The sequence below is a fragment of the Schistocerca gregaria genome, chromosome 7, assembly GCF_023897955.1.
Source record: "Schistocerca gregaria isolate iqSchGreg1 chromosome 7, iqSchGreg1.2, whole genome shotgun sequence".
NCBI lineage: Eukaryota > Metazoa > Arthropoda > Insecta > Orthoptera > Acrididae > Schistocerca > Schistocerca gregaria.
In genome coordinates this window covers 121,505,989-121,531,711 of record NC_064926.1, presented here as the reverse complement: position 1 = coordinate 121,531,711, position 25,723 = coordinate 121,505,989, and the positions used below count along the sequence as shown (strand labels likewise).

The 25,723-nt window shown below is 43.3% G+C and overlaps 1 protein-coding gene across 2 annotated transcripts in view; it reads right to left on the bottom strand.

The window, feature by feature from the left end:
* Positions 1–25,723, bottom strand: part of LOC126281589 (cholinesterase 1-like) — a 183,111-nt gene that overhangs the window by 59,050 nt on the left and 98,338 nt on the right. For both annotated transcript variants that reach the window (XM_049980673.1, XM_049980674.1), the window contains exons 7-8: positions 23,977–24,142; positions 7,901–8,082 (exon numbers count right to left, since the gene is read on the bottom strand). In XM_049980673.1, coding sequence (XP_049836630.1) covers positions 7,901–8,082; positions 23,977–24,142 — 348 coding nt within the window. The remainder of the gene's footprint in view (positions 1–7,900; positions 8,083–23,976; positions 24,143–25,723) is intronic.

Below are 25,723 nucleotides of genomic sequence, written 5' to 3'. Positions count from 1 at the left end.
TACACCGCACAACAACAACATAGTTCATACCAAGTGTTCAATGCAATGACTGTAGGCTTCAACTGGCGTATTGCAACAGCCCGTGCAGTTCTGCCACACTCTTGCAAACATCCCAGGTGTCTGTCATACACCTGAACAGGCAGTGGGTGATAGACAGCGAACGTCCCTGATCGCCAAACACAAATACTATACACAACTTAGCTCATAGCCCGTGTGTCATGTGACGACCACATGCACTGCACCGACATGCCGACGCATTAACCTCTGCAGCACGCACGCCACTACCACTGGTGTTAGTTGTCCATTGCATCAGACAGCTTGTGATGTGCCCATAGGAGGTGTGTTACTGTGTGCAGTGCATGACATGCAGTCAAAGATGTAACGAGAGATGGCAGACATGAAATTAATTTGTGATACCGCAGGATATAGTGACCGAAAAGTAACACGAATGGAAAGACAATGCTTTCCCAACAGGCGTCATGCTAATTAGAAGAAGTTCATGTCTGTGGATATTAACTTACGAGAAACGGGGTCATTCACGCCACAGAGAGCTGGCCAAGGTTCGCGCCATAAATACGTCCGAACACCAGATTTTGGTAGGCTGATGTTTGATCATGTAGCTAACCACCTAGCAATAAACACCCGTCAACTTCAACGTACAGTACAAAGGATAAGGTTTCGTAAGCTTATGTGGAACACGTTTTACATCCACATCATAGAGAACGTGTGAAATTACTGGGACCAACGGCTTTGGCTTGTGTTCACTTATGTCAATGGTTTATCCACTGCAGTGCTGCAGTGATGATCTTAGTACAGTTCGTATTGATCCGGATGAGGCCTCGTTCACCCATGATGGTGTTTTTAACAGCTGCAATAGTCTTGTCTGGAGTAAGGATAATCCCCAAGCAACCTACATCAGTGGCCGCCAGTGACGGTTTTCTGTCAACGATGGGCAGGGATTGCCCAAGACCACCTTACAGGACCTTATTTGCTGCCTCCCCATTTGGCTGGTCTACGATAGCAGGTGTTCCTTGGAGATGTGCTGCCACAAAGTTCCGAAAGTATATAACGGTGCACCAGCCCATTTCGATGTTAATGTCTATGTGCACCTGAACATTCCTCACCCTCATCATTGGAATAGATAGCGAGGGCCTGTCACATGGCCAGGGCGTTCGCAGGATCTCACACCTCTGGATTTTTTCCTGTGGGTTTACGTCAAGACGTTGTGTATGAAACCCTGGTAGCAACGGATGAAGACCAGATTCGTAGGGTCAAAGTTGCCTGTCTCTTGGCTACAACAGGCACCACAGATCTTTGAAAGAGTGCTTCAGAACTTCATGCGCCGTTTGACGGTCGTCCCTTAGAACAGTTGCTATGGGATACTTTGTTGTTATTCACTTTTCGCTGTGCATGTACATAACACAATAAATATGAATTTCCAACCATCGTTACCCAGTCTTAGTATAGTCGGTTGTGAACCACTATCACCTGTTTCAATTAGATGCAAAACGCTTGAGACATCCTATATACACACATCAAAAAATGTTTTGCATTACCCCGGTTCCCAGAACTCCTGAAGGTAGACGTCCTGTGGATATTGTATCACAGACACAGTCCCTCTGGCTGTTAGGAGATGTCACTAAACCCACCCAAAGGTGTAGACAACCTTGCACGAGCAGCGCCTATTAGACGAAGAGGGTCCGACAGCCGATCAGTTCCAGTCATTCCACCAGGAAGGAGGTACACGGCTCGTGTTGTCTGTAGTTCAACCATGTCTAGACGGACAACACCGAGGTTGGATAGCGTCCGCATTGTTATTTTGCGCCAGGAAGGCCTCTCAACAAGGAAAGTGTTCAGGCGTCTCGGAATGAACCAAAGCCATGTTGTTCGGACATGGAGTAGATACAGAGAGACACGAACAGTGGATGACATGCCTCGCTCAGGCCGCCCAAGGGCCGTTAATGCAGTGGATGACCACTACCCACGGATTATGGCTCGGAGGAACCCTGGAAGCAACGCCACAATATTGAATAATGCTTTTCGTGTACCCACAGGACGTTGTGTTACGACTCAAACTATACGCAATAGGCTACATGATGTACAACTTCACTCCCGACGTCCATGGCGAGGTCCATCTTTGCAACCAGTACACCATGCAGCGCGGTTCAGACGTGCCCAACGACATGCCGAATGGACCGCTCAGGATTGGCATCACGTTTTCATCACCGATGAATGTCGCATGTGCCTTAAACCAGACAATCTTCGGAGACGTATTTGGAGGTAACCCATCCAGGCTGAACGCCTTAGAAACACTGTCCAGCGAGTGCAGGAAGGTGGAGGTTCCCCACTGTTTTGGGATTTTCTCTGCCTCGTGATGACTGGGTGTTGTGTGATGTCCTTAGGTTAGTTAGGTTTAAGTAGTTCTAAGTTCTAGGGGAATGATGACCATAGCTGTTAAGTCCATAGTGCTCAGAGCCATTTGAGCCATTTGAACCATTTGAACTGTTTTGGGGCGGCATTATGTGGGGCCGACGTACCCCACTGGTGGCCATGGAAGGCGCCGTAACGGCTGCACGATACTTGAATGCCATCCTCCGACCGATAGTGTAACCATATCGGCAGTATATTGGCGAGGCATTCTTCATGGACGACAATTCGCGCCCCACGTGCACATCTTGTGAATGATTTCCACTAGTATAACGACATCGCTTGACTAGTGTAGCCAGCATGTTCTCCAGACATGAACCCTGTCGAATATGCCTGTTTATAGACGACGTGACCCATCAATAACTCTGAGGGATCTACGCCGAATCGTTGTTGAGGAATGGGACAATCTGGACCAACTGTGCCTTGATGAACTTATGAATAGTATTCCACGACGAATACAGACATGCACCAATGCGGTCGATGAAACGGATATCACGAGATGCTGGTCGCACAACACATAAATGCTTCCAGGTACTACTAGGACAGCTATTGTTGAAGTATTGTTACGTAATATCTTGATGGGGATGCCTTGGCCTCTCTGACTTCGCTATGTCTCATCTTGCTAGACGTCGGCGGTACACTAAGTTGTCATAAGTCATTGGATACCTATTGATGTTCGTTCTAAAGCCAAATAAGCGAAAGCAAACATTTATACGACTGTGTAGGCTTTTCTCTATGTTATAGTGGAGGCAGAATTAAATGGTGTTATGTTTGTACCAAGCGGTTAATTGTTGCTGGATTTTGTATCAAATTGATATGTCATGCAGCCTAAGGTATTTGATGCTGTTTATGACTGAGTTTCGAGGAGGCTAGTTCAGCGTCTCCACAAGATTTTTTTCCCAACAACCGTAAACGATCCTTGCTTTGTTGCGTAGAGAATTAATATAGCAACACAGAAAATGTCCGATTTTAATCTGTTTTTGTGGTGTTTTGGCGAATGTGTGATTAAATTTGTTCCATAAGCACCTCGGTTTAGATTGTCGTTGATCAAAATTAATAGTCTAATCATAAAATATTCGTAACTTCCTCAGAAGTTGTTCTAACAACGACGGGTTCCAATATCGCCAGAAAATGGTGAACTAAATACCGTTCGCTGAGCATTCAAGGAACACATATGCTCATGACAGCACCGTACCATACTCCATCACTTGTCATTCCATGAAGTCTTGTTCACAGTTGCACGTAGTTCCACAGAGAAATGACCATGTTATTTGTACCGTTGCAAGTAAAGTTGAACACTCATCGGTCAAAACGTATTGGCCATAACCCAACTTATCCAACGCTAATTTCAATAGCGACTACTGGGATTGTGGACGCATGACATGTCAAGCAAAATATGTAAGGGGAGCAAAGACGAATAAGGAATCATTCTAGCAGTGGATAATAACTACCGGCAAAGCGGAAAATGCCGAACGGTCTAGCCGCACGGTCTTGGGAGCCTTGCCACGGTTCGGCCGGCTGCCATCGTCGGAGGTTCGAGTCTTCACTCGGGTATGGGTGTGTGTGTTCTCCTCAGTGTAAGTTTAATATTAAGTAGTTTGCAAACCTAGGTTTCGATGACCTCAGCAATGTGGTCCCACAGGAACTTACCACAAATTTCCACATTTCCAATGGAGAAATCTACTGAAATAATCGATTTTGAGAAAGGCAGATTGTTACTGCTGACACTTGGGAACGAAAATCGCGGAAGCAGCGAAGCTGGTCGGCTGTCGCGTGCTACTGTCGTGAGAATCTATGGAAACTGATTGGACGGTGAGACCATGTGTAGGTGATAACGTGTTAGATGTTTACGCTCTTATCACAGCACAGGGAAATGAAAGGCTTGGCCGCTCTATAAATGAGCCAGATGACGATCATTCAGCGCAGGTTCTTGAAAATAGGACAGTGCAGCAGACGACTCCTGCATATTGCCACGGTGACCCAACGACATCGTCGATTACTGTCGTTGCAGTGCGTACGCGATCATCGAGATTAGGTCGAAGGAAACTTATAGCCTGGTCGGATAAATCACATTTCTGTTTCATAAGGTCGATGGTCGTATCAGGATACGCCTTCGTCTCGGCTAGCTGCTGCTCGGAACATGTGCCGTACGCCGGACAGAGGGCAGTGGGAGCAGTATTATGCCATGGGGGATATTTACCTATCTGTGTCAAGAGGCCTAAGTCGTTCAGCGGTGGTTGGAGGGGATTGATAGTGCACTCCTGTTTAAGTCTTGGCCACTAGAATAGCCTGATCTGAACCAAGTGGCCCACATCTGGGACGTTATCGGGCACCAACTCCGCAAACAAACCACCGGTCCACAATTTACCCGTATGTAGGCATCCGGTGTCGCATACCTCAGAAACTTTACAAGGAATTGTCGAATCCATGCCATGCAAAATTGGTGCTGTATTGCGTTCCAAAGGCCGACCAACACGCAATAAAACAGAAGATCTTAATGTTTTGGATTCTCATCAGTGGCCGAGGGCACAATTGCGTAAACTGTCTGCTGTCATCTATGTACCTGAGTTGCTATTTACGTCGTATAAAATAACGATGTTCTTGAAGTGAGTTTAAGTGTTAGGAGGTGAGCATCGAAAAAACTCCTTTGGAACAGAAAAGGTTCTCTTACAAAAACGTTATAACTAATTGGAGAACAGTGAACAAGGATGTATAATTTTTAAAATACTAAAATCTTCTCCGGTGGAATACCTCCGGATAGTCATTAATATTACTCACTCAGAATCACAGTTTCCATGGACTCACATTAGTAATTACATCTCCAATGTAACACGTCCATAAAGAAGATTCGTCGTATAGATCCGTTAGCATTACGCCACACAGAGCGCGTTCAATTGCGACTGTGAAACTTCAGCCCACATAGCAGGCTCAGACGCACACAATCTGCACTGCTGATGTATCGTTCACAGCTAGTTACTGTCAGCTACATTGAAACAGGATTGCAAGACGCATCCCAGATTTCTTCTTCAAACCCACTACCACAACAGTAAGACTGTAAGCGTCATATCAGTGTTTAACGCGACAGAGACCTTTGGTCGTGTATTGCATGCGAACGTACAGCATCTGACATGAAAATTCACTGTTTGCATTTAGCTACGTATGACTATATGGAAGCCTTATAGCAAGACAGGTCCTCTATTATCTCTATTGCTCCACGGCAACACTCTTGTGCCAGAGTTTTACGACCAGCCGAAATCATAATCCTTAAACATCACATTGTGGACAGTTGTTCGTAGACTTTGATACTCCTGACAGGAATAAAATGTTTACATCAGCAGACTGCCCTTGCTGTTATCTTCTGGGCATTTTCTTTCCTAGTAGCTGTGCATATGACGATAACTTATCAAAATTTGATGATAGAAGTGATAATTTATTTACCACTCTATCAACGAAATATATTGAAAATGAAATCTTCTGATTGCCGTTAATCGAGAGAAAGACCTGCAGTGAATGTAAACTTGAACGTAGTCGGCTTAAGAGAGAAAACAAAGCAAATACTTCTTAAAACTTCGAAGCAATAAAGAATTCCCCCTCTGAATTAAAGTGTAAGGCAGCAACGCTTCTGTACTGCAAGATGTTTTTTCGCATGAGCTGTCGTCTTCATTTCCAGTGTGGGTGCCAAATGAAACGTGGGCATACGTTTTGTCTGCAAGGATAGTTTGGAGCACAATGATTTAGAAGTCGCAGATGCCTATGATATGACTTTCACTATTTCTGGATAGTTGCTGCTTAAAAGGAGCATGACTTTAGTGTAAAAAAAATTAACCCTCACATTTGTTTTACGTGTGTAGAGTTCCGCTGCCGGCTTCAGTTTCAGTAAAGTTCGACTGTGTTGTTGCCACATTACGCTGTAAAATTTTGCAATGTATCGCTGTTAGGGCAAACGATACCCTGCTTGAGACTACTTACAACGTTGCCTGAGTTATTTCGATTGTTATACCACATATCACAATACACTTTATCGAAAATTAATAATACTACGGACTTTTTGAATATGAAAAGAGTAATAACACTTTCAAAAAGCACTTAAGCGGTTATTAATGTATCAATAATGTTAGCACAGACAGAATGCGTGAATTGGACAGTGCAGTAGGAGTGTACTTTTTGTGTTTTTTCCCTTCTGTGCCAACGATTCGACGAAATCCTCAACAAATACTGCCTGCCTCTGAACAGTCGAACAATGCTTTAGGAAGGAAACAGTGTTTTAAGGTAATAGATATGCTTCAACACACCCGTTTCATTCTTCGATTTTATTCTCTCATACAATTTTAGTGAAACAGCAGACTGTAATCTGAAGTTCAGCTACGCATACTGGTGGGATTGTTTGCAGATACTCGTAATCACGCTATGTAAGTCAGGTTTATGTTTGTCTTAAGAGCAGAGGTATTTAAAATCAAATTGTTACTGCCCGCGTCTAGGAGGGCGAAGAGTGATTACGTCTCTAGGTTCACCACAACTAATTCGATTTATTTATTTATTTATTTTTGGTAGACGGGGTTGGCAGCAACGCTATCTGTGACAAATAGTGTAGTGTTCTGCAACAAGAAATGCTAGAGAAGACCGAATTTGAAAATCCTAGTAGCTTTAGCCAGATAGAGGCCCTTGAGGGTGTCGGTAGCCAGAGTACTCCAAGATGTCGTATGACTTAACTAGAACACGGCGGAAAGCGTCTCCGGCATTTTCCAGGACAAAAATATTCTCTGAGAATAATTTATATACAATACTCCTATTCAAATAGTATGGAATGTTCGTACTATTAAGAGAGTCAGAAGTACGGTTGTCTAAATCTCAAAATGGAACATACAAGTTTATTTCTCATTTTAATATTATGAACTAATTTTAAGTCTCACACATTATCCAACAAAACGTTTGTGACTTCCGTTAAGCGTTGCTCAGTTCGCCAGTATAATGTAAATCATAAAACGAAATCGGCGCAAGATAGCAAAAACTTCACTATGTAAGATAAAAAAATGTTGAATTTCAGTGACTCTGACTATAATAATTATTTGACTGAAAATGTTCTATTTTAAAACATTAATTTATTTCCGTCTTCTCAATTACAATTTTGAATCTGAGCGATATTCCTACAATGTCTCGCAGACTACAGACAATGTACGCTGCACCGGTCACAGTTCCACTTTAGAGGTTTATCTGAAACAGATGTTACTCGGGAAAGATTCGTCTCCCAATTCTTGACACTAATGGCTACAGAAGATCTCGAGCTAACTGTACACTACAGAAACGCAGCCACATGTTTCGGGCGTGAGACATTCGTTCTCATTTTTAGACAGACAGCTATTCAGAATATGATATTGTTAGCAGAGGGAACGTAAATTTATGCAGCTAAAAATTAAATAATAAGAATTTTATAAGAGACGGTAGTATAATCATAGAAATGTTTCGAGTCTCTCACCGCCACGAGGGGGTAGAAATCCTCGCTATCGATGGGTTCGTCGCCGAAGTAGAAGCTGCGTATCTTCTGGGCGGCCTCCCTGCGGTACTGCTCGTCTCCCACGCGGATGTCGAGGCTGATGGAGTCGACGAAGCCGGCGTCGAAAGCTGCCATCGACTCGTTGCTTCCGAAAATGTTCTTACCTGCACAGTTGAGACCAGGACACAGTCAACATTATTGACGTGGTAAGTTTCCCTGATAGTCGCTTCATTCAAACAAAACCAGAGAACCACTGATCTAGGGAAATGTTGCTCGCTAGGTGAAAACACCACCACAATTGAAACTTCCTGGCAGATTAAAACTGTGTGCCGGACCAAGACTCGAACTCGGGACTTTTGCCTTTCGCGGGCAAGTACTCTACCAACTGAGGTACCCAAGCACGACTCACAACCCGTCCTCACAATTTTACTTCCGCCAATACTTTTACTCCTACCTTCCAAACTTCACAGAAGTTCTCCTGCGAAACTTGCAAGTCTCGAGTTCGAGTCTCGGTCCGGCACACAGTTTTAATCTGCCAGGAAGTTTCAAATTGCGCACGCTCCTCTGTAGAGGGAAAATTTCATTCTGTAAACATCCCCAAGGCTGTGGCTAAGCCATGTCTCCGCAATATTCTTTCTTCCAGTAGTACTAGTCCTGTAAGTTTCGCAGGAGAATTTCTGTGAAGTTTGGAAGGTAGGAGACGAGGTACTGGCGGAAGTACAATTGTGAGGACGGGTGGTGAGTCGTGCTTGGGTAGCTCAGTTGGTTGCCGACACGGTAGCTCAGCGTGTTCGGTCAGAGGGTTAGCAGCTCTCTGTAATAAAAAAAAAAAACTGAGTTAAGCGATCAACAACAAACTTAAACGGATGTCTTACGACGTCCACCCCGAGCAGATACAACGAACAAAAGCGAACAAAATGGGACTGAAAAAAAAAGTTGGTAGAGCACTTGCCCGCGAAAAGCAAAGGTTGAGAGATCGAGTCTCGGTCCGACACACAGTTTTAATCTTCCGGGAAGTTTCAAAATTAGCGCACACTACGCTGCAGAGTGAAAATTTCTTTCTGGAAACCATCACAATTATGAAAAATTTAAAACTTCCTAGCATGTTAAAACTATTTGCTGGACAGAGACTCCAACTCGGGACTTTTGCCTTTCGCAGTCCTCTACTGACAGCTTGCCCAAGCACGACTAACGACCCCTTCTCAGAGCTTTACTTCTTATCAGTACTTCGTCTCCTCTTATGAAAAGTTTGCTCAAATTCAAATGGCTCTGAGCACTATGGGACTTGTAATTTGAGGTCATCAGTCCCCTAGACTTACAATAACTTAAACCTAACTAACCTAAGGACATCACACGCTTCCATGCCCGAGACAGGCTTCGAACCTGCGACCGTAGCTGCCGCATGGTTCCTAACTGAAGCGCCTAGAATCGCTCGGCCACCGCGGCCAGCAAAAAGTTTGTCTTACATATTCAGTTACATTCATGAGACAATATAACCTTGTCTTGACACAGGATATGGGTGAAAGAGATTGCAGGGGGTGGAACAGGAGACCATTAGTCATCATTGAAATTCTCCCAGATGATGGGAAAACAGCTTTATCTCCACGGTAGGTATTCATCACCATCGATTCGTGTTTCACACGTGAGAGATATGGAACATTATTTGGTCACTTTTCTTGCAGAAATCAAAGATTACGGTTTCACGTCTGGTCAGTGAAGAGTACATTAGATGCGAATTGGGTAACAATGGAAGGGAATGCCGGTCGTGTAGTTTTCAATGGAATCATCCTGGAATTTGCGTAAAGAAGTTTAGGGACTCCATGAGAAACCTAAAAGTAAATTGCTGGGTGGGTATTCGAAACCCGGTCATTTCAGACGTGAACAAATTATATTAGCGACAGTGGTGGGGCGGTTATCACTGCACTTGTATTCAGACAATTGAAACACTCGTCAGGCAGTGTTTCATGTTTTCCTTTAACAGTGGAAGGCATATTCCTGGCACGGTTCCCTTGAAATGGATACTCACCATGTCGTCGGCAAGGCATTATAGATCCAGATCTTCCTCCGCCGCTCTGACGTATGTTTCATTATGTATCACTGACAAGACGGCATTTTGGAAACGACTGTTGAACTGCAAATACAATGTGTGTTATTTGAATTACTATATTGGATGTTTGGACACTGAGAAGGCCAATTCAGGTTTTTGACGTTGATTTTCTTAACAGTCGGATTTAGTCGAGACACGAATAGGTTAGGATTGTGGCGAATTAGTGAAAAAAAATGACACGTGAAGTTCAACCTAAAGTGAAAAAACTTGTTCGAAGCGTATTCGTGAGCTCTTCTCACACATTTCCTAGCAATTGCATGAACGTCGTGTCTAAGAATGAAGCGGTTTAGTGATGTGAGCTGGGAAATTGCTTCTGGTAGTAAGGGATGGCGTAAGAATATAGTGTCAATGAAACTATCAGCACAACGTTGCTATGGACTTCCTTTCTTCAGGATATCAAGTTCAATCAAACGCATATCACAAGCGTGTCAGTGATCAGTTTTAAAGCGAGGCGAACTCAGGGACTCCAAAGAGCATAGGCCAAGAAAAGAAGTTATGAGAGATGGAAAAAATTTCATTCTACATTAGATTAATAGTAAGAATTTCGGCCAATTTTCGTGTACCAGACTCCCTCACTGTGTGAACGAAGATCAATACACTCAAAGAAGTATCTGTTTACTTATTTAGGTAGCAAATGCACCTTCCCTACTGGCTCAGAACGGGATCGTTAATGATCTGAGGATGCGCGGAATACTGAGACGAAGTAATTTACTGATGCCGTTTTGAGCCATACGTTTATGAGAAGATAATACTGCTAGATATGAAACAGAGTACTGTTTTATTAAATAATCGCGTTATTGGAGAACAGTGCCTGTTATGTGATACAAGACGTTGATATTGTACTTCATCAACCAGCCAATTTCGTTTGGTTGACTTTATTGAAATAAGAAAGTGGAAAAAATGACTGTCAATGGTTTTGTGAAGTGATTTGTCTAAAAGTAAGAAATAAAATACATAGAGAGGGGGGGGGGGGGGGAGACAACGGACCATCTCATTTACTGTACATTTTTCAAGCATAAGTCTAAGTCATATCAAACGTTTCTCTAATCTGTTACATTTCTTACTATCACAAAAATCATTTCTCAAAAAATTTGACAGAAATTTCTTCAACTTTTTATTTTCATGTTTTGTTCAGAAAGCATTACGTTACTGGCACCTCAACTGTTTTGCTAGAGTCCTCTGTTATCTAAATGTCTTGAACTTCGTACTTCATTCGAAGAAAATCATTTTGACAGGTAAATGTAACACCAACATGACTATTAATTATCACATTAAACAGCTTGGTATTGAAAGGCGAACTTTTTGACACTTCGTTTACATAGCAAGCAGCAGGTGTCTTTGAAATATTTCAGTTAGTTACGTTTTTATTAATTACTATGATTACTTTCCCCCCATGAACCATGGACCTTACCGTTGGACAGGAGGCTTGCGTGCCTCAACGATACAGATGGCCGTACCGTAGGTGCAACCACAACGGAGGGGTATCTGTTGAGAGGCCAGAGAAACTTGTGGATCTTGAAGAGGGGCAGCAGCCTTTTCAGTAGTTGCAGGGGCAACAGTCTGGATGATTGACTGATCTGGCCTTGTAACACTAACCAAAGCGGCCTTCCTGTCCTGGTACTGAGAACGGCTGAAAGCAAAGGGAAACTACGGCCGTAATTATTCCCGAGGACATGCAGCTTTACTGCATGATTAAATGATGATGGTATCCTCTTGGGTGAAATATTAAGGAGGTAAAATAGTCCCCCATTCGGATTTCCGGGCGGCGCCTCCTCAAGAGGACGTCGTTATCAGGATAAAGAAAACTGGCGTTCTACGGATCGGAGAGTGGAATGTCATATCCCTTAATCGGACAGGTAGATTAGAAAACTTAAAAAGGGAAATGGATAGGTTAAAGTTAGATATAGTGGGAATTAGCGAGGTTCGGTGGCAGGAGGAACAAGACTTTCGGTCAGGTGAATACAGGCTTATAAATACAAAATCAAATAGGGGTAATGCAGGAGTAGGTTTAATAATGAATAAAGAAATAGGAGTGCGGGTAAGCTACTACAAACAGCATAGTGAAAGCAAGATAGACACAAAGCCCACTCCCACTACAGTAGTACAAGTTTATATGCCAACTAGCTCTGCAGATGACGAAGAAATTGATGAAAAGTATGATGAGATAAAGAAAATTATTCAGATAGTGAAGGGAGACGAAAATTTAATAGTCATGGGTGACTGGAATTCGACAGTAGGGAAAGGAAGAGAAGCAAACGTAGTAGGTGAATATGGATTGGGGCTAAGAAATGCAAGAGGAAGCCGCCTGGTAGAATTTTGCTAACACTTGGTTCAAGAATCATGAAAGAAGGTTGTATACATAGAAGAACCCTGGAGATATTAGAAGGTTTCAGATAGATTATCTAGTGGAAAGACAGAGATTTAGTAACCAGATTTTAAATTGTCTCACTGGAGATTTAATACAGCATAAGCATCCTGAATGGCCTAGAAGTTGATGTGAGAAGCATCCTGTATATTCACTGTACACCTGAGTCGTTAGCAATCCATCTGCTATCTCTCCCACAACGGCACTGCACTTATCTTACTTTCCATCTTTCTGAGACTCTTGCGTCGTCCACTCATCAACAATTTCCTGTTGTTGCAGCCGAGTCAGTATTCCACGATAACACTTTTTTGTGATGGCAGTGTAACGTTCAAGCACTACCATTTCCGTACCTGCTGATAAGTTACTGGCCCGCAGCGAGCTCATTTCAGACTGCCTAGCTGTTTCTACGCACTAGGCTGCTTCTCCTACCTCAAGGAATACAGCGCTGATGTTTGACAGTTTAAATCTGGAATGAACTGCGTTCACCCTTTTGAGCGGCAGGACAGAGTAGGAGACGACAATCAGTTGAAAATTACTCGCCTGTAAAATAATCCAGAGTTGAAGTCCTAATGTTTATTGCAATACCCGTCATAACACAATGAATATTAATTTCTCTTTCTTAATAAACATCTACCGTCTTTGTAATATAACGTTTTGGAAAAATCATTAAAAGCAACGAGGGAAAGTGCGGGTGGTCACATGTTTGTGTAGTTAAATTTATCACTTCGTTTTTTGAGTAATAGCAAACATTCGAGAATGACCGCAAATTTTGATACTTTAATGTGGGAGATGGAAGGATAAATTCTATTAAGACCTTTACTGCCTGACAAATTCCCCCTCTCTTTCTTTACCTGTTATCACACGCAAAAACAATGATGAAGACTCACAAATAGCAGCCGAAAAAATTTCACTTAGTAACCATACTTCTTCAAATATCTCTGTTGTAAGCGTACGCGGCACTGGCCTTTGACTGTATTCTAATCCTGAAGATGATACCAGTAGAGGGGTCGAAACCTTCAATGACAGCGGCCTCGAAAGCCAGTAGATTTACATATTCGCGCTTATCTACCGCTACACCCATACTCCGCAAACCTCTGTGAAATGCATAGTAGGTGGTACTTCCCAGTCTGCTACTTGTTACGGCTTTTTCCGCTTCCATTCATTGAGCGCGGCCGGAACGAGTGCTGTAACGACCCTGTGGCCACTGTAATTAGTTTTATCTTTTTTTCCGCGTTCCCTACGGCAGCGTTACGTAGGGTTGTACCATATTTCTACATTCATCACATAAAGCTGGTTGTTGGTATATGTAAGTATCCTTTCACGGGATCGTACGCTCTTATCTTCAAGCATCTGCCAGTTACTCGGAAGAACACTGGCATTCGTTCAGTCAGGGTATGTGATACGAAAGGATGCGGCTTAGGGGATGATTCTAGTACACGAAAAATGTTCAAATGTGTGTGAAATCTTATGGGACTCCACTGCTAAGGTCATCAGTTCCTAAACTTACACACTACTTAATCTAAATTATCCTAAGGACAAACACACACACCCATGCCCGAGGGAGGACTCGAACCTCCGCCGGGACCAGCCGCACGATCCATGACTGCAGCACCTAAGACCGCCCGGCCAATCCAGCGCGGCTCTAGTACACAATGTGCCCCTATTCTATAACACATGCTTTATGACAGACTATGTAATAAAGACGAAAAATAAAACATCGTGATTAACTTCGAACATTTATGCTCAGTTGCAAGTTCAGTGGTGTTTATTAGTCGTTTTTCGAAATTAAAGTTTGTTTCTTAAGAAGACATGTTACTCCGATTGCTTTAAGCACCCATAATGGGTTGGTTGTCTCTTACCACGTTCCCATGAATAACTTTCAGCAAAACTTAGGTGCAAAGTGTAATTTAGTGTAGACGTGTACAAGAGCCAACTCCGTTATTTAGACTCAAGAACGGAAGAACGGGAAACGTAACACCCAATGAACTTATGTATACGATTACTGAAGCAGTTCGGCTGAACCTGTGAAGTTAGAGAAAATTCAGCTGAAAAGGAGAAGCAATAAGTGTTGCCATAAGCAGTATAAACAAAATGGCTCTGATCACTATGGGACTTAACAGCTGTGGTCATCAGTCCCTTAGAACTTGGAACTACTTAAACCTAACAAACCTAAGGACATCACACACATCCATGCCCGAGGCAGGATTCGAACCTGCGACCGTAGCAGTCCCACGGTTCCGGACTGCGCGCCTAGAACCGCGAGACCACCGCGGCCGGCCAGTATAAACAACGTGTACATAACAGTGTAAGTGAATGAAGCGTAGCTTGTACAGACTTTCACAAAACTGGTGTACTAACGGTCTCCATCCAGAGATTGAACACGGATAATTGAGAAAGAAAAGATTCACCACACGTTTTGTAGTGTATACACAAAGGTCCTGTTACAATGAAGATATGTGTGGAAATATGAAACTTACAGAATCATCAGTTCAATAATGACAGGAATTAATTACATAAGAATGGAATGACTTTTAGAAACCAAAGTGGGCTATTAACTTGCGAATCAGTTGCAAGGAGTGAATAATATCTTGAATAAACGTTGTAAGATGAATATCAACAGAAGTGTAAAAGTATAGTTGAATGTAGTCGTCAGCAGTGTGAGTTACTTATATAATTCGTTAAGGTACTACAGATTTCAGACTAATTTCCTGTTTTGTTTATCGCAGGCAATCTGATTATGAAACTTCCTGGCAGATTAAAACTGTGTGCCAGGCCGAGAGTCTAACTCAGGACCTTTGCCTTTCGCGGGAAAGGGAAGGGGAAAAAACCTCATTCATTTTTGGGCACTGAGCTACCCAAGCAGCTCAGTTGGTAGAGCACTTGCCCGCGAAAGGCAAAGGTCCCGAGTTCGAGTCTCGGCCTGGCACACAATCTGCCAGGAAGTCTCATAACAGCGCACACTCCGCTGCAGAGTTAAAATCTCACTCTGGAATCTAATTACGTTCTAATAAAGGAAGCAGATCGCGGCACGATAAACGAGTATCAATACGACAGTGATGGATCGCATTAATCATTAACATCAGAGCTAGATCACGTGTGCTTCGGTGATGCCTGGGTTCTGAGACTCTAGTGAAGGCAGCCCGTCAAGGGGTAAAAAGACTCCGAAGAACAAAACCCTCGTCTTCTATGTTGAGAGTTCCTGGGTGGGGTAGCACCCTGCCTGGGAAAGAAAAGCGTTTAAGCTTCGGAACAGGACGCATAAAATAAGAAAAGGACAAAGAATAGGAAAATAATGTACTTAAAAGCTGCCACATAGAGTACAGAATCATGGAATAAGAAAGAGCAAGGAATCATTGTGTAAATCGAAGAGCATAACATAAGCACATGTGCAGTAACAGAGAAAGAAGGATAGGGAATGGGTGAATCGTAAGAGGAAGTTACGCACTCTTCTACTGTGCTGTTGATAAAGGTCTCCGAGGTCAAAGCAGGAGTGGCGATACTAATTCACAAGAAACGGAAGAAAACTGAAGATGACAATAGAAGCAGAGGAAAATGTTTATAATAATTTTACAGCTGTAAGTGGCACTGTTTCAAAAACGGTGAAAAGTCTAGCTCGTGGGAGATTTCAATGGACGTATAAGGGATTTGATTATTCCAGGCATTAAGCAACCATTTTATGAAATAGAAACTACTGGAAGGGGAAAAAACCTCATTCATTTTTGGGCACTGAACGACCTACGTACTACTAACACATACAAAGAGCATAAGACGCGGCACATATAAGCCTGGAGTGCTACAAGAGGTCAGCGCTCGGCTATTGATTACATCGTAACCAATAGAGCCGTTCATCCGAGTCAAATATTAGATTGAGAAGGTTAACATTGGACAATGGGCTGGATCGGATTATGGGCTGGTGATGTATAAATTTAACCCGGAATTAGACTGACAAAATGAAATGAAAAATAAAATGAAATTAAGAGGCTGACTGATGAAGGGATTAAATTGAAGTTATAGACGATGAGAGTACTAAGATTCTGTATCAAATTAGATTAAAGGAAAAAAATCCTCAGTGACTCGTTTCTAGACGAACAAGATGCAAAAGGTAGATGGACTACTCTTGGATCGAATATACGAGTACAAGAGGCAGCACGAGAAGCTTTAATTTCGAAAACAGTAAGTGTGACAGGAGGTAGCACTACATTCACAACACTACGGTTTTACCAGGACATTAAGGAATTAGCTATTCAAAGTGGGAACCGTTCTTAAAACGTAAAACTGGTCAAAGTCAAAACGATTATACAGTTTAGCATCATTCGTGATAGGCTGAATTCGAATATTGGAGATTAAAGGAGCAGCGATGGGAGCGATTTACGAAAGGAATGAAACGAGACCTTTATGGAACAGAAAAGAAAGTCTGGCGGATGATACAAAAGCATAATTAAGTATATTAAGGACATTAATGAAACATTCAGATATGGAACTTGTACATAATTCTCTGCGAAAATTAATTTAAATTGCAATATAAGGACGTAACCAATGTGGAAATCGACACTGAATACCAATGCACAAAATGGCTTCTCAATGGAAGAAATGTGCACTACAACAAAAAGGCTTAAAAATTTAAAATTTCAAGGTTCATGTGGCATATTGGCATTCATAATGAATAATAAAATATGGGGGAGGGGGGAGGTATTATATAAACAGCTTGGAACTGTATTTAACAGTACGAGGTGCATACAAGTTCTAAGGCCTCTGATTTATTTCTAATTAACTACTCACCCGAAATTGATGAAACTGGCGTTACTTCTCGACGTAATCGCCCTGCAGACGTACACATTTTTCACAACGCTGACGCCATGATTCAATGGCAGCGGTGAAGGCTTCTTTAGGAATCTGTTTTGACCACTGGAAAATCGCTGAGGCAATAGCACCACAGCTGGTGAATGTACGGCCACGGAGAGTGTCTTTCAGTGTTGAAAAAAGCCAAAAGTCACTAGGAGCCAGGTCAGGTGAGTAGGGAGCATGAGGAATCACTTCAAAGTTGTTATCACGAAGAAACTGTTGCGTAACGTTAGCTCGATGTGCGGGTGCGTTGTCTTGGTGAAACAACACACGCGCAGCCCTTCCCAGACGTTTTTGTTTCAGTGCAGGAAGGAATTTGTTCTTCAAAACATTTTCTTAGGATGCACCTGTTACCGTAGTGCCTTTTGGAACGCAATGGGTAAGGATTATGCCCTCGCTGTCCCAGAACATGGACACCATCATTTTTTCAGCACTGGCAGTTACCCGAAATTTTTTTGGTAGCGGTGAATCTGTATGCTTCCATTGAGCTGACTGGCGCTTTGTTTCTGGATTGAAAAATGGCATCCACGTCTCATCCATTGTCACAACCGACGAAAAGAAAGTTCCATTCATGCTGTCAGGGGCAGCTATGTGGTAATCCGTCAGCATTCGTGGCATCCACCTGGATGACACTTTTCGCATTTTCAGGTCATCATGCAGGATTGTGTGCACAGAACCCACAGAAATGCCATCTCTGGAGGCGATCTGTTTAACAGTCATTCGGTGATCCCCCAAAACAATTCTCTCCACTTTCTCGATCATGTCGTCAGAACGGTTTGTGCGAGCTAGAGGTTGTTTCGGTTTGTTGTCACACGATGTTCTGCCTTCATTAAACTGTCGCACCCACGAACACCCTTTCGACACATCCATAACTCCATCACCACATGTCTCCTTCAACTGTCGATGAATTTCAATTGGTTTCACACCACGCAAATTCAGAAAACGAATGATTGCACGCTGTTCAAGTAAGGAAAACGTCGCCGTTTTAAGCATTTAAAACAGTTCTCATTCTCGCCGCTGGCGGTAAAATTCCATCTGCCGTGTATTGCTGCCATCTCTGGGACGTATTGACAATGAACGCGGCCTCGTTTTAAAACAATGCGCATGTTTCTATCTCTTTCCAGTCCGGAGAAAAAAAATCGGAGGCCTTAGAACTTGAATGCACCTCGTACTATGAAGGGAGGTAGGATACCAAGAAACTGGAAATAAAGTATTACATTCCCAGTATAAGAAAAGGACGGAAAGAATTATTAGATAATTACAGGAGGATTGTGCTGAATGATGGCGCTTTAAAATGTTAACAGCAGTAATTAGTGACAAACTGCAGAATGATATACAAGAATTATGGAAAAAACACAAGGACAGTAGATGCTGTTTTAGACACATTGTGGTGAAACGGCTGAGTTTTATAACGCAGCCTACCTGTGTTGTGTAAACTTGTAAGAGGCGTTTGAAAAAACTGTTTATAACTCAAAGGATTATAACTCAAAACTTACTCGACAAGAGACTACCGATGGGTTTAATAAAAATCGTAGAAGTTATACATGCAGGTATCAAAACGACAATTAAAACACACAAAGGATTGACAAATGAAATTATAATATAAGAATGATCTAGACAAGGAGACTAATGAAGCCCATTCTTGTCAAACTTAATAGTGGACCAAATCATTGATACTGTAAGAAGGAAAGCAGGGTATGAAATAGAAAATAAAATGGTAAACAATATATGTTATCGTGACGATGCTGTGCTGCATGCAAATAATGATAATTTACAAATATCACTTCACCAACTCAATAGAACAGGTAAGCATTATAACCTGGAAATTTCACCTAAAAAGCCAGAGAGTATCGAAATATCAGAAACACCTATAAGATGTGAGTTAGAAGTAAATGATGTGTCAGTTGAATAAGTAATAAGCTTTAATTATGTAGGGACTGTTATCAGCATCAATAAAAGGCTTGAGAATGGAGGTGAAAAACCAAGTGACAGTAACACTAAGGATAATCAGATGCCTGCAATATACCTTGTGACAACTGAGGAGAAACAAAAGCGTCACAATAGTGCGTTCTGTTAGGACAAAGGCAGCAGAAACTAGTGTGAAAATGAAAAAGATAACGCAAAAGTTAACGGCAATAGAAATGAAAATAATAAGACAGACTCAAGAAGTGAACACAAGAAGTAACAAGAGAACAAATGTATCGATCTCTAATGACCTCTATGTCGACGGGACCTTAAACCCATGACAGATGCACCGATAAGGAATCAGTGTGGAATACAGGATATAAATAAATGGGTGAAGAGAAGAAAAATGAACTGGACAGATCAAATTTATGAACATGGGCGACTGCTGAAGAAACAAATACCCAGACGACCAGCAAAGAGATGGGACAAAATTTCGATCCAATACATCCACTAAAATGGGCCGACAAACAGGGGAAAACCTAGTCAGCAGAAAAGGAAGACAATAGCAAGAAAAGAGTTTCCGAGAAAGAGAATTGCTTTAACACCCAATGTAAATTTAAAAATACCAGAGAAGGAAAGGTGTTACTCACCATATAGCGGAGATACTGAGACACGATAAGCACAACAAAAAGATTCACACATTTTTAGGAATCCTCTCTAAAAACCCAGAATCCTAAATCCCTCACCTGGTTCAGATTCATTGACGACATCTTAGTTATATGGATTGAAGGTGAGGACACCTTATTCACACTCTTCCAGAACCTCAACAACTTCTCCCTTATTTGCTTCACATGGTCCTACTCAACCCAACAAGCCACCTTCCTAGATGTTGACCTTCGCCTCAGAGATGGCTACATCAGTACCTCCACTTCGACAGCTGCCACCCATTCCATACCAAGAAGTCCCTTCCGTGCAGCCTAGCCACCCGCGGTCGTCGGAACTGCAGTGATGAGCAGTCCCTGTCAAAATATACTGAGGGTCTCACTGAAGTCTTCACTGACAGTAACTATCTCCCATCCTTGTACAAACACAAATCTCTCATGCCTTATCTTTCCAGTCTCTCACCACCTCCCAAAGTCCCACATTACAGCCACAGAAGAGCATCCCCCTAGTAACTTAGTACCATCCACGACTGGAGGAGCTGAATTACATTCTCATCCAGGGTTTCGATTACCTCTCGTCGTGCCCTGAAATGAAGAATGTCCTGCCCACTATCCTTCCCACCCCTCCTACCGTGGTATTCCGCCGTCCACCGAACCTACACAATATACTCGTCCATCCTTACACAACCCCTGATCCCAAACCCTTACCTCATGGCTCATAACCCTGTAATAGACCTAGATGCAAGACCTGACCTGTCCCATGCATCCTCCTGCCACCACCTACCCCAGTCCAGTCGCTTCCATCAGCTACCCCATCAAAGGTCGGCTACCTGCAAAACCAGTTGCGTGATTTACGAGCTAAGCTGCAACCTCTGCGCTGCAGTCTATGTAGGCATGACAACCAACAAGTTGTCTGTCCGCACGAATGTCCACCGACAAACTTTGGCCAAAAAACAAGTGGACCACCCTGCTGCTGAACACACTGCTCAACATGATATCCCTCATCTTAATGACTGCTTCACAGCCTGTGCTGTATGGATCCCTCCCACCAACACCAGCTTTTCTGAATTGTGCAGGTGGGAACTTTCTCTGCAGTACACCCTGCGTTCCCATAACCCTGCTGGCCTCAACCTTCGTTAGTCACTGTCCTCACCCATCCAGCTCCCTCCATGTTCCCATTCCGGCACTAAACAGCCGTCATTTCACCACCACACCCATTCTTTTAATTTCTTTTTATTTCTCTCCTTTCCACTACTTACCCCCTCCCACCTCTGCACTTTCTCTCCTGCCCTCCGTCTAAACTGAAAAACACTTCACTGTCCAACACTCCCACCATACTATCCCTCCCCCTCCCTACCCCAGCCTCCTCCTTACCCCCACCCAGTCGCCATTCCCATCATGCACTGGTGCTGCTGTTTGCAGTGTGGTTTCAGCTCTCTGAGACTGCAGACACGTGTGCAAGTTGCGTTTAGGTGAGTGTGTGTGTGTATGTATGTATGTATGTGTGTATGTGTGTCTATTGATGTCAAAGGCCTTAATGGCCAAAACCTTTAGTTGTGTGAATCTTTTTGTTGTGCCTATCGCGACTCAGCATCTCCATTATATGGAGAGTGGCAACTTTCCTTCTTCGGTGTTGTCACATTCCTTCCTGGATTTTCCATTGTTCATTGTAAATTTAAGTTTTTTTTAATGAAGGTGTTCATGTGGAGTGCAGACTTGTACGAAAGCAAAATATGTATGATAGATAAGAAGAGAATATAAGCTTCTGTGCCACGATTTAGCAGCTCACGACACATTTATAGTCCCACCCCACTCAGCAGTTGGCGCCAGCGCTGCTGGTGTGATCCCACAGCAAAAGAGAGCGATGAAGCTCAAAGCAGCCGAGGGCAGCGCCACCTCAGTCACGAGTTGACCTTAGTGTCAGCCGAGAGCAGTCGGAGTCTCACAGTGGGGATGTAGGCAGCAACGGCTTGACAACACTTGGGGAGCTGTACCACTCCATGGAAAGCGCGTCATCCAATCTTGTTTACACCCTGGGCTGACTGGCTCCTTGAACTGGCCAGGGAGCATTCCCACTTGTGCTCTCATACCAGGAGCCTGGCGATACGAGTCATGGTTACAAACTGACAACACAAGCGAGGGGGCCCCTGTGCATGCAGCATGGGCCAGTGTTGTTTGGCGGTCTTGCAGTTAGTTGGGCAGCAGCGGAGACGCATTTGGTAATGGCACCTGGGAAAACGAACTGTGGTTGGCAGCTGGCAGTCGGAGGTAGAGGATGCATGTGTATGGAGAATGGGACAGCTGCTATTTTCATGGGGACTGGAATCTGAACGAAAAACCGGAGACAGAGTAAGTGTGTGGGAAGCTGCCAAGGATGGATAACTAGGAAGCAAGAAAAATGGGTCTGAGTTGTACAGACAGGCGTGGCCAGCAATGCGGCACCCTGGTGGAGGCTGGGCGTGAGCTCGCTGATAATAGAAGTTGTTGTCCACGCACGGCCATTGGCTCCTCTTCTGGATGCTCAGGTGGTGGATGGCATGTTGGCCTCAGAGGAGTCTGCACTGACTATAACAAGTGCTCTTCAGCAATGGTGCACAAAGGGTGTGTCGTGGCAGTGGCTCCTGAAGAAGAAATTGGTTGTGCAGTCACTTGCATTCTATCTGGGGTTCACTTTAAACTTGTGCTAGCATTTTGAGGGTTCAGTGTTTTCTTGTGCACTGTTGTCTAACGGTGCCGCTGTTCAAGGTATTTGACTGACATATGTTTCAGTCGCTGAAGATTTATGTCAATTAGACACTGCCTATGTCAATTTTATTAGTTTAAGGTATGTTTAAGTGAGTGGTCTTATTATGTATAATCAGTTGACATAGTGTTTGATTTTGCTGTCTTGTCTACCTGGTCTACACTCCTGAATTGTTCAAATTCAAATGGCTCTTATCACTATGGGACTTAACATCTGACGCCATCAGTCCCCTAGAACTTAGAATTACTTAAAGCTAAGGAGGTCACACACATCCATGCCGGAGGCAGGATTCAAACCTGCGACCGTAGCGGTCGCGCGGTTCCAGACTGAAGCGCCTAGAACAGCTCGGCCACATTTGCTGGCCATTGTTTAAGTCTTTTCTGTGTTGTTAAGTTGGCTATTTCTTGTTAATTGGCAAAATTAATCTTACCTCTAAATGTTTTTGTGTCATTCACATTTATGTATATTTTATTTGTTCAAATGGCTCTGAGCACTATGGGACTTAGCATCTGAGGTCATCAGTCCCCTAGAACTTAGAACTACTTGAACCTAACTAACCCAAGGACATCACACACACCCATGCCCGAGGCAGGATTCGAACCTGCGACTGTAGCAGTAGCGCGGTGCTGGACTGAAGAGCCTAGAACCACTCGGTCACCGAGGTCGGATATTTTATTTGTGAATTGTTCCCTGTACTTGGGCCCAGCTACCCTATTCAATTAGTGTCTTTATCAGTTTGAACAGTTTATTAGTTATAGGCTCGTTCTTTTATTTTTGACTTTCCTGTATTTATTAAGTCACGTTTATATTTTGGAGCCGGAATTTTCCCGATTTGACATTTTCTGTTGGATGGTAAGTTCATGTCAGTTTGTTCGATTTTATTATAAAAAATATTTTCTTAAGTTTTGTTATGCTCATATGCTCTAATTTGCTACGCTGTGTTGTTGATAACTGTTTTTAAACTTGATAAGTACTTACACCCCCAGCCACTTACCACTCTCAGCCCCTTTTTGGGCCACATTTCTGAAGTGTGATGCTACAGAAGAATGCTGAAAATTGGAAGGTTAGATCGGGTAACATGAAAGACCACTGAATCGAGTGAGAGAGAAAAATGGGTGGCTTAAGTAGACTAAGAGAAGGAACTTGTTGCTAGGGTTCATTCTGCAGCATCCAGGAATCGCCAGCTTGGTAGCTGACGAAGTGTGGCGGTTAGAACTGTAGAGGGAGACCAAGGCTAATATGCAGTAGGTATGCAGAGATGAACGAACAGACCACTGTGGTGAGTTAAATCAAACCATTCTTCGGACTGAGGATTAACAGAGTCCAACACAAGGAGGTCTGTCAGCAGAGGTTGTAGAATGGAGCAGCCTTGCACGTTATCCGAAGCCAATAGCTGCCATCATGACTCCCGCTGTGGAGGTGAGAGTTACTGACCTAGCACAGTGCCCAGACACTCGGCGGACGTGTCGCCAGCGATGAGCGGCACTCGGTTGGCCCGCGCCTCTGCCAGGATGGTGTACGGCGTCTCGTTGAGGAAGGCGCCCTCGTACGGCTGCTCCACCACCGGCAAGAAAACGAACGTCTCGAAGCGGAGCTTGTCCTGCAACAGTCGCACCGCAAACTCAGTACACGTGCCCCATCGTAAAAAGTAGACAGACCATAAGTATCAAAATACCGGATATTACTAGCTAGCGGACAGTAAATGCAGACAAATAGACCAAAGACACCACTACACTGAAATATAAAGATTGCGTTATTTTCTCTAGCACACATTTGTTAAGTGTCCCAAAGAAAGCAGGTGTTGACAGATGTGAACTATCAGTTTAATAATTTGCAGCTCCAAAATACTAACGCGAATTCTTTACGGACGAATGGAAAACTGGTAGAAGCCGACCTCGGGGAAGATTAGTTTGGATTCAGTGGAAATACTGGAACATGTGAGGCAACACTGACCGTACAACTTATCTTAGAAGGCAAACATACGTTTCCAGCATTTGTAGACTTAGAGAAAGCTTTTGAGAATGTCAACTGGAATTCTCTCTTTCAAATTCTGAAGGTGGCAGTGGTAAAATACAGGGAGCGGAAGCCTATTTCCAATTTGTACACAAACCAGATGGCAGTTATAAGAGTCGAGGGACATGAAAGGGAAGCAGTGGTTTGGAAGGGAGTGAGACAGGGTTATAGCCTCTCCCCGATGTTATTCAATCTGTATATTGAGCAAGCAGTAAAATCCATGGAGAAGGAATAAAAACTTTGAGGTTCGCGGATGACATTGTAATTCTGTCAGAGACAGCGAAGGACTTGGAAGAGCAGTTAAACGGAATGGGCAGTGACTTGAAAGAAGGTTGTAAGATGAACATCATCAAAAGCAAAACGATGGTAATGGAATGTAGTCGAATTAAGTCGGGTGATGCTGCGGGAAATAGATTAGGAAATGAGACACTTAAAGTAGTAGATGAAACCTGCTATTTGGGGAGCAAAATAACTAATGATGGTCGAAGTAGAGATGATATAAAATGTAGACTGGCAATGGCAACGTAAGCGTTTCTGAAGAAGAGAAATTTGTTAACATCGAGTATAGATTTAAGTGTCGGGAAGTCGTTTCTGAAAGTATTTGTATGGAGTGCAGCCATGCATGGAAGTGAAACATGGACGATAAATAGTCTGGACAAGAAGAGAATAGAATCTTTAGAAATGTGATCCTACAGAAGAATGCTGAAGATTGGATGGGTAGATCACATAACTAATGAAGAGGTATTGAATAGAGTTGGGGACAAGAGGAGTTTGTGGCACAACTTGACTAGAAGAAGGGATCCGTTGGTAGAACATGTTCTGAGGCATCAAGGAATCACCAGTTTAGTATTGGAGGGCAGTGTGGAGGGCAAAAACCGTAGAGGGAGACCAAGAGATGAATATACTAAGCAGATCCAGAAGGATGTTGGTGGCAGTAGGTACTGGGAGATGAAGAAGCTAGATCAGGGTAGAGTAGCATGGAAAGCTTCATCAAACCAGTCTCAGGACTGAAGACCACAGCAACAAGTGCCATCATGATAGGGAAAGGTTTGTTCTCTGGTATCTGAAGTTGACGGTAGGTGAGTGCGAAAAGTGTCGTACTGAGCCAGTTTGGTGGTGGGTCGATCTCGAGTGCGATAGCTCCACTTGATTTTGCGGGTCGGCAGCG